The sequence below is a fragment of the Triticum urartu genome, chromosome 4A (assembly GCF_056163025.1).
Source record: "Triticum urartu cultivar PI428250 chromosome 4A, HENAU_Tu73, whole genome shotgun sequence".
Taxonomy (NCBI): domain Eukaryota; kingdom Viridiplantae; phylum Streptophyta; class Magnoliopsida; order Poales; family Poaceae; genus Triticum; species Triticum urartu.
In genome coordinates, this window is record NC_141876.1 from 596,350,096 (window position 1) to 596,359,913 (window position 9,818).

The following is a 9,818-nucleotide window of genomic DNA, read 5'->3' on the forward strand; positions in this document are numbered from 1 at the left end:
TAACGGTGCTTGGATTGGTTGGACCGGAAAGACGTACGACTACTTCCTCTACGTTGCGTCAACGCTTCCGCTTCGGTCTACGAGGGTACGTAGACAACACTCTCCCCTCTCGTTGCTATGCATCACCATGATCTTGCGTGTGCGTAGGAATATTTTTGAAATTACTACGTTCCCCAACAGTTGTTGCTGAAGGCAATTTGAAGGTATGCAAGATAAGTACTCATGATAATCCTGCTGATATGATGACAAAGCCAATTCCGACCAATAAGTTTGAGCTTTGCTTAGACTTAGTTGGTATTTCTCACTAGTCCTATGGAGTTTGACGCACAAGGTGTTTATGCTGATTGGGGTGGAGTTATTCATTTTCTTCGACTACTGTAGGGAATTTGGCTCAAGGTGGAGATTGTTAAATTGTGATCCAAATTCTAGTACCGTGTTGGACTAGACGTAGTACAACCAGTGTAGGCCTTTGCGTTGGCGTCGACGCGTAAGAGTACAACTTGTTTACTTGTCCTCTAAGGACTCTCATGTATTGCCCTCTTATATACCCCATGTAGTCGCACCTAAAGACGGCCTGTCGTCTCGTGCTTGTAATACTCCTCCTTATAGTGATTGCGTCTTTGTGCGTCCGTGGTTTTGTCCCGCGATGGTTTCCACGTAAAAATCCGTGTCTCTTTGTCTCGTTTATTTTTCATTATTATCTAACATATTCTTCTGTTGGAGAATGTTATGGAGCAAGAGGAGATTTTCTGGCTTCAAAGAGGCATGGCGGAATGGTTACTACATGGCGATAGAAACACAAAGTTTTTCCACAATGCGACCACGACAAGAAAGAAACTAAATGTGCAAAGAAGCTGCTCAATGACACGGGAGTGTGGCGACAAGGTACGGCTGAAATTAGTGACCATATTAGTGTCTGCTATCAAAGAAGCTGCACGATGACACGGGAGGCTGGAAGTGCGCGGGGGGGGGGGGGGGGGGGGGGGGTGGGGTCTGTTTCGGTGGTGAGCCAACCGTGGTGCTGTCGGCTGCTGCAGAGGGGAGCTCGTGGCGCTGGCTGTGGGGAGTTTGTAGTGCCGTGGTAGATCTGGTCGGTAGCGAGGTGGTGTCGTGGTTGATGTTCCTGTTAGATTCGATGTGGACCAAGAGAGGGATAGGGTCTGAGAGGAGCTCATCGTTCTTGGGGAAGGCACGCGGCCGATGTCTCCTTGGGTCTGCCGCCGATAGGGATACCAGCGATGGGGATCGCCTTGTCAAGCTACCTTGCGCTCGCCTCCTCGTGCATGGCCATCATCCAGTCGTCTTGTACTTTCACCGAGATCTAACAGAGAGGTCTCACAGTCGACGAGAACCGCGGTGGTCGGACACTCGGCTGCCTGATCTCGCCTGATCTGGACGCCAGTGCACGGCCAACGTGGCCTCGCGCTTGCCTAGCCATGGATCTGTCGTCGACCGGCGTGATCTGATTTCTTACAGGTACTGGTAAAGTTGTCTTTGTGCCGGGTGATTGCAGATATCCGATGCCCTCTCACATCCTCGTCGTAATCTAGTATGTTTGTTTGGTCCATCTTCAGACCAGGTTGCGCTACCAACCTATAGAACTTGACTTAATTTAAGGCTGCTCGCCTGGCCTTGCTAGCTCTGATGAATACGGAGACAACTGCGGTGAGTTATGCTCTATGTTAGACAACTCCACCGCGCGACCCTATCCTATCCGGCCCCGTTCGTTTGGGGTAAAACAGACAAAGGAGGTGGCCCAGCGCGCGACGGCCCGAACCCATCTTGTCCGTTTTGTGTTCGGGCCGACCCATTTCGAGCGCAAACTTGCGCCGGGTTTGGGTCGCGGCGGACACCAAACGGACGCGCGCTCGTCCGCGTCGGGGACGCGTGGCAGGCGGCCGCCCACCTCCCACCCACCCACTTTAATGCGCACGAGCGGGCAGCCCCACCTGTCATCCGCACGTCGAGCGGTCGCCGTCCTTCTTTAAGTGGGAAGCGTGGACGGGTTGTCGTCCACACTGCCCCACGCCACCCAGCGGCCTCCTCGAACCCCGACAGCGCAGAAACCCTAGCCCGACTCCTCCTCGAGCTCGCCGGCCGCCCACCTTGCCATGGGCTTCTCTAGAACGGCAAGGGGAAGCACGACCGCGAGGCCGGCTCCTCCTCAGGACGCCGCCGTGGCTCCGTGAAGGAGGAGCCCGCGTCTCCGCCGCGCTCCTCCCGTCGGGCCCCCGCGCCACCGCCGCACTCCTCCCGTCGAGCCCCCGCGCCGGCCCCCTTCACCATTGCCCCTAGGCCCTCCGGCGAGCGCGACCGGCAGTACATCTGCGCGGACGTGTGCCGGAGGTACTGGGAGACGAGGACGCCGGTCCCGTGGAGCGACGCCCACCTCCCCAACGGGTGGCATCTCTCCGCGGACCAGGTGCCCATCCCGCCAGTGCCGGCGACCGGCCGTGCACGGCGTGATGAGATCAACCGCCGCCGCCGCCTCCTCCCCGATGACCTGTACTACAACCAAAGGTAAGCCCTCGACTCGCCGCTCTGGGACACATGGCTTCAGGACGAGCACGACGTGCGGCACGCGTCCTACTTCGCCGGCACCATGTCGGGGCCGCGGAGGCCACGTGCAGAGCCGCGCGGGCGTACGCGGGTGCGTGGCCTGACTCCCACGCCGTCGCCTTCCCCGTCTCCGTCGCCTCCTCCCCCTCCTCGCATGAAAGCGGAGGAGGAGGCCCGTCTCCTGCAGCGTGTCATGGACGATTCCATGAACACGCATGACGAGCGGCAGTGGGACGGCCTGGAGGAGGCCATGGCCCTCTCTGCCGCTGGGGACGTGGCCTTCCCGGAGCTGCAGCTGGCAGCCGTCACGGTGGCGGCCAAGGAGGAGCCAATGGAGGAGGACTCGCCCGCGTTCGAGAAGCTCCTGGGCAAGGGGTGGGGCTGGTCGTGCACTGCGCCGGAGATGGCCGCCGACCTGGGCGTGAACTGGTGCCCCACTCCGGAGCGGGAGGCGTCGCCGCGGGAGGAGGTGGTGCAGGCACCTCCGCCCGTCCAGCCCGCCCCCGTCCACCAGGCACCGCCGGCCCACCTCTGGACGCCGCCGGAGTACGTTGACCTCGTCAGCAACGACGACGACACCGGCGGCCAGTGAAGACGGCGACGGCCACGGCACCGACGGGCGCGGCAGGAGCGCACGGGAGGAGTTTTTTTTTCTTATTATGTTAATTATGAATATGGGCCTTTTAAGTGGCCGTTGAAACTGGGCCGTTTTGTGGCCAACCCATTTATATGTTTTATGTTTTTTTAAATGCGTTTATTTGCTTTTTTAGTTATTTAGTTATTATTTTTAATCCCGCCCGCCCCGGACACGATTTGGGGTGTGACCGTGCGGTGGGCGCACGCACGACCCAATGGACACAGCCGGACACGGGCGTATCCATCGGCTCCCCAAAGGGACAGATTCGGGCCAATCCGGACGTCCGTTTGGTGTCGCGCGGTGGAGTTGGCCTTACCTTCGGTCCTTCATAAGAATGTGGTGCATTAGTTGGTGGATATATCATGTTGATTGCCGCAAGTATTTTATGTGTTATTCTTTGTACTAGCTTTGCAACTTCATTATTAATTAATCCATATGTGATTAGTTAGGATGATTTATGTCATTGTATTTGTGTTCGGGGATTAATCTATCATAATAGTCATACATGATTCATCATTAATTAAATTCTTATTAACCTTGGTTTGGTATCTTGCATTGCTTCTAAATCTGAAAAATAATTTACCACCGAAAAGTTGTGAGTAGAAAAACATTATTCAAAAATTCAAAAGTATTGAGGTACATTTTTTAAAAAGAATACATTCTCAAAGAGCCCCCCCCCCCCCCCCCCCCCCCTCAGTTTCCCACCAAAAACCAAGGTCATAGCAGTGCTTCTTTTTCAACATTGACATAATCCCAAGACCGATCAACAATTTATTTATTTTGTATCTGCTGCAACACATGGGCTCATTTGGTAAGCATGATAAATAATAATCAAACATGTTATGCTACTCCTTGGTTCATAAATAACAATTTTTTACATTATAATAACAAATGTTATGACCTGAACATGGTGCATCCGCCTTGAAATACACATTAGCGTTTACATATATACATGAGAATCTCATGCATTGCATTACTTTTTGCCCGTTGCAACGCACAAGCATGTTTGCCAGTAGGAAAATAATTAAATTTGAAAACACATTTCAGAGTTTTATAGCATTGGTTTATTTAGAAAGAAAATACATATTTATTTATTTGTGATGTGAAACAATAGAAATTTCTTGCCAATACCTATATTGTTTTAATAGTGGTTAGTCTGTACAACGAGGCAGGGCTGAGATAGCCCCGAGAAATTGGGAGGGAAACAAATACAAAGGCACTTTTTGCTGAAGAAACAAATACAAAGGCACTTTAATTGTTATATACTGAAGAAACAAATACAAAGGCACTTTATTTGTATATAAGCGGAAGAAACAAGTACAAAGGCACATTATTTGAAGATACACTCAAGAAACAAATACAAAGGCATTTTATTTTGTTTATAAGCTCAACAGATAAACACAAAGGATTTTATTTGTATGTAAGCTGAAGAAACAAGTTGAAAGGCACTTTATTTGTAAATAAGCTGAAGAAACAAATACAAAGGTATTTTATTTGTCTATATGCTCAATAAACAAATGCAAAGATACTTTATTTGAATATACATTGAAGAAACAATTACAAAGGCACTATATTGTATATATGTTGAAGAAACAAATACAAAGGAACTTTATTTTATATAAGCTGAAGAAACAAATACAAAGGCATTTTATTTGTACATATGCTTAAGAAATAAATACACAAAGGCATTTTTTTTGTATATATGCTGAAACAACAAATACAAAGGCACTTTATTCGTATATAAGATGAAGAAGCAAATACAAAGGCACTTTATTTGTATATAAGCTGAAAACTAATACAATGTCACTTTATTTGTATAAGCTGAAGAAAAAATTACAAAGGCACATTATTTGTATATATGTTGAAGAAACAATTACAAAGGCACTTCATTTCTATATATACACTGACAAAAAAAATTAGAAAGGCACTTTATAGCTGAAGAAACAAATAAGAAGGCACTTTATTTGTATGTACGCTGAAGAAACAGACACATAGCCACTTTATGTGTACATATGCTAAAGAAACAAATACAAAGACACTTTATCGCTGAAGAAACAAATACAAAGGCACTTTATTTGTATGTAGTGTACACTGAAGAAACAAATACAAAGCCACTTTATTTGTACATATGCTAAAGAAACAAATACAAAGCCACTTTATTTGTACATATGCTGAAGAAACACATGCAAAGGCACTTTATTTGTACATAACGTGAAGAAACAAAAACAAAGACACTTTATCTGTATATAAGCCGAAGAAACCAATACAAAGACACTTTATTTGTATATATATGCCGAAGAAACAAACATAAAGGCACTTTATCTGTATATAAGCTGAAGAAATGATTACAAATACAGTTTGCTAAAGAAACAAATGCAAAGGCACTTTTTGTTTGTATATAAGTGGAAGAAACTAATAAGAGTGTTGTCAGTGAATGTAAGTGTGCAGCTGAGTTGTTCTGGGCTGGTTCTGGTTCGTTGTCCTTGGCCTCGCCTCCTCCCCTCCCTCCTTCCTTTAGCCCCTTCTCCGTCCAGCTCCTTTTGCCACACCACCGCTGTGCTGCGCCCAACGTCAACTCCGGTGCTCGCCCCACAATCAGGTACCACCTCCTCCTCCTCTTCTGCCCGTCTCTACTACTGCAGACAGTACAGTCCCTCTTGCTCCAGGCTGCATCCACTGGCCATGGTTTATGTCTCGCAGCGATCTCTCCCATGGTTTTCTCAGATCTGTAAACCAGCCTACAACTGCGATCTGTACAATATTTGTCATGCCAAGCTTACTCGTCACTTACTTGTTATGTATATGTTAAGCAGGACCCCTACTCTTTGAAATTGAAATGCCATGTCTAGTTTGAGATATAGATAAAAGATATAGATACAGATATAGATATTTATATATTGTTATAGATATAGATAGAGATAGAGATAGATATAGATATAGATAGAGATAGATATAGATATAGATATAGATTACTAGGCACTTTTCATTTGTATATAAGTGGAAGAAGTAATATGTTGTCTTCTGGGCTGGTTCTGGTTCGTTGCCCTTACCCTCCTCTCTTCCCCTCCCTCCTTCCTTTGCCCCCTCTCCATCTAGCTGCCGTCGCCACGCCACCGCCGTGCCGCACCCAACATCAATTTCGGTGCTCGCCCCACAAGCAGGTACCACGTTTTTCTCGTCCTCGTCGTCCTCCTCCTCCTCTCTACTACTGCAGATAGTGCAGTCTCTCTTGCTCCATGCTGCATCCATTGCCATGGTTTAGGTCGGGCATCGATCTCTCTCATGGTTTACCTAGATCTAAAAACCATCCTGCAGCTGCGATCCGTACAATATTTGCCATGCTAAGCTTGCTCGCCACTTACCTGTTATGGATATAGTAAGTACGACCCCTACTCTTCTGTGGAAATTGAAATGCCACATCTAGTTTGAGAGTAGCTATTTAGACTGCTTCTTTCCACTTAGTCGCCACTTACCATCACGTACACCTACCACCAAAAAGTCACTTTGGAACTCAGGTGCATTGGAGCCCTATTTTTTGAACTGTGCCAAAATGCTTTTTTTAAGTTTTAAAAAATTCAGAAAACAAATCAACATGTTTATATGAATGTATATTACACATGTGCAAATTTTGATGCTGAAATAAGTAACCATGTGAGTTACACAAAAATGACAAAATCGTGGTTTTGGAAAGAAGAACAGTACATGCATTATTCACTATTTGGAAATCACCATTTTGTCATTTTTATATAGGTCGCCTATTTACTTATTTCATCATCAAACTTTACACATGTGTAATATACATCCATATGATCACATAGAATATTTTTCAGATTTTTTTGAAACATTAAATGTGATTTTCAAAGTATTTAAAATAAGGTCCTCCAATACACCCGGGTTCCAAAAATCCACTCTCCACCTACCACATACTACCATGAAAGTACCCGAATTTATCTTCTGTACTTGTTTTTCTTCACTTGAATGAGTCAGAGTTGTTTCATGCATAACTCAAAATTTCTAGCTTCTCGTTCTCACATGCCGACTATTCTCTAATTTATCTTCTCCAGGGAACAAATACCGGCCAGGAAGACGACAACAACACTCTAGCTAGGCATCCAGGCTCCAGATTAACAAAATGGAGGGTTGTGCCTGTATCGAGCAGTTCCGGCAAACCGACGGGCTCCTCATCAAGTACCAGTACATCTCGGACTTCTTCATAGCCCTTGCTTACTTCTCCATCCCACTCGAGCTGATCTACTTCGCCAAGAAGTCGTCATCCTTCCCCTACAGATGGGTGCTCATCCAGTTCAGTGCCTTCATAGTCCTCTGCGGGGCCACCCACCTCATAAACCTCTGGACCTTCACCAAACACACCAGGACCGTCGACATCGTCATGACGGTAACCAAGATCACCACGGCTGTCGTGTCCTGCGCGACCGCCCTCACGCTCATCCATATCGTACCTGATTTGTTGGGTGTCAAGACGAGGGAGTTGTTCCTCAAGCAGAAGGCTGATGAGCTCGACAGGGAGATGGGTCTCGTACGAACGCAGGAGGAGACAGGGAGGCATGTCAGGATGCTCATCCATGAGATCAGGAGCACGCTTGACAGGCACACCATCCTCAAGACTACTCTGGTTGAGCTCGGGAGGACGTTGGGTCTGGAGGAATGTGCTTTCTGGATGCCGTCGAGGAGCGGTTCGAGCCTTGAGCTAACTCATACCATGCACCACCACATCCCCGTGGGCTCTTCTTTGGAGATTAATCTCCCTGTTGTCAACCAAGTCTTCAGTACCAACCGGGCGATCATAGTGCCACATACTTCTCCTTTGGCGAGGATCCACCCTGTTCAAGGGCGGCATGTCCCACCCGAGGTGGCTTCTGTGAGAGTCCCGCTGCTGCATCTTTCAAACTTTCATCCCGAGCTTTTGGCGAAAAGCTACGCAATTATGGTTTTGATGCTCCCATCTGATAGTGCAAGGAAATGGCTTGCTCATGAACTCCAGCTCATTGAGGTCGTCGCCAATCAGGTTGCTATTACACCTTCCCCTGATTTTCTTAAAGAACACCATTTATCTTGTTGATTTAAAAAAACTCTCCAAAGCAGAATAATCAATAATATAAAGTTTGTTCACCGCTGCACAATGAATAATTGATACGTGAAAACTGCAAATAACAAGAAATGACTACCTATACATCAGTGTACTGCATGAAACCATATGCAAGTCTAGAACACCTTGTACATCTTCAATGGAGTCGAATGTAGGATAGCATACTCCCTGTGACAACCATGTTTGTTGGTTAGGAATATGTCGTTATTAATTTGCTTAGAGGATATACCATATATGTTCAACTTCTAATACATGTTAAGTCAAGCATAAGTTATTTCCTTAGCTTGGGTATCCTAGCTTAAATCTATTTATAATTGCACAAATGAGCACTGTGTTCTAGCTACACATCAGTAAGAAGAGGAAAGAAATACAACAGTATTATATCAGGAAAGATGTGTAGCTAATAATGTTTTTGTGATGAACATAAATCAACCTTCTCTGTAGTTTTTCTTTTTCTGCTTTTCAGTCGAAAAGCCATGTTAAAGAGTTGTAAGTTGTAACAGTGTGATCGACTGAATAACTGCTACCGGCACTTTTCTTTCTTTCAAATGAACCTGGGCGTTAGGCCTTCTCTATGTAAAAAGAATGTACAGTCCTAGAAAAACTATTCTGTATGCAGAAAATAATGGCCTGCATTAACATTCACAAAAACTAGTTACCTATATATTGATATACATGGTGTGCTAGCATTCTACACGGGTTAAAAAAAGCATTCTACAACTTATTTTATGAGATCATATATGTACTCTTTTCAGGTAGCTGTTGCCCTCTCTCATGCGGCAATTCTTGAAGAATCAATGCGTGCACGTGATCTACTGACGGAGCAAAATGTCACCCTAGATTTAGCTCTGCGAGAGGCTGAAATGGCAATGCATGCTCGCAATGTCAACAGGGTGGGGGTTGAACTCATGCAGCCTGAGGACGCAGACAACGTCGCTACCATCAACTCATCTGCTTCTGCAGCCAAGGTGCACAACGCCGAGCCATGATCGACGCGTCTACCCCAACTTCGCCCGACACTGATGCGTCACTTCTACCCACCAAGAAGTACGCCTTGATCCAAATCATACTCTCTAGTTGCCTTTGCTTGCCCCTATAGGTGCCCCAAAGGCCCAAACCGTTTCCTTTGCTGCTGCTGCGACAGCACTATCTATCTAGTTTAAATTTGGCCCTGCTGTGGCAATCTATCTGGATTTGTGCTAAGTTGTGCTATTTATCTAGAAATGTGTGCTTACCTTGTGGTGCATTCGATGACAAACACAATACTATCCTTGATCTTTTGGTATGTTGGTGGCCTGGGCCAGCCACAGCTACAGAAATGCACACAGGGGTGGAGCCAGTATTTACTATTTAGACAAAACTACCCACCCACCCACACACACAAAAACTGTCTCTCAAAACTACCCAATAGTTTATATCCAACTATCATTCACATTTCACTTTGCCTAGACACACTTTTGTTTGCAGCTAGAGTCAGTGTCTAGCTATAGGTAATATAGGTTTATAATTAATTTC

At 46.3% G+C, this 9,818-nt stretch overlaps 1 protein-coding gene across 2 annotated transcripts; it reads left to right on the plus strand.

Annotated features, from left to right (window-relative positions):
- The first annotated feature begins 5,611 nt into the window (after window positions 1-5,611).
- Window positions 5,612-9,537, plus strand: LOC125530362 (putative ethylene response sensor 1). 2 transcript variants are annotated; one of them, XM_087519148.1, is made up of 4 exons: window positions 5,612-5,795; window positions 6,293-6,357; window positions 7,261-8,222; window positions 9,059-9,537. In XM_087519148.1, exons 3-4 carry the CDS (start codon window positions 7,329-7,331, stop codon window positions 9,290-9,292), a joined length of 1,128 nt encoding a protein of 375 aa, XP_087375274.1. In that variant the 5' UTR covers window positions 5,612-5,795; window positions 6,293-6,357; window positions 7,261-7,328; the 3' UTR covers window positions 9,293-9,537. The 2 variants fall into 2 exon arrangements, with proteins under 2 accessions (XP_087375274.1, XP_087375273.1); XM_087519147.1 differs by lacking the exon at window positions 6,293-6,357.
- Window positions 9,538-9,818: the final 281 nt, after the last annotated feature.

What these genes read in the sequence shown, in the direction of transcription:
- LOC125530362 (XM_087519148.1), top strand. Translation starts at nt 7,329, where the DNA reads ATGGAGGGTTGTGCCTGTATCGAGCAGTTCCGGCAAACCGACGGGCTC. An exon ending in TTGAGGTCGTCGCCAATCAG is followed by an intron (nt 8,223 to 9,058) that starts GTTGCTATTACA and finishes TACTCTTTTCAG; the next exon opens with GTAGCTGTTGCCCTCTCTCA.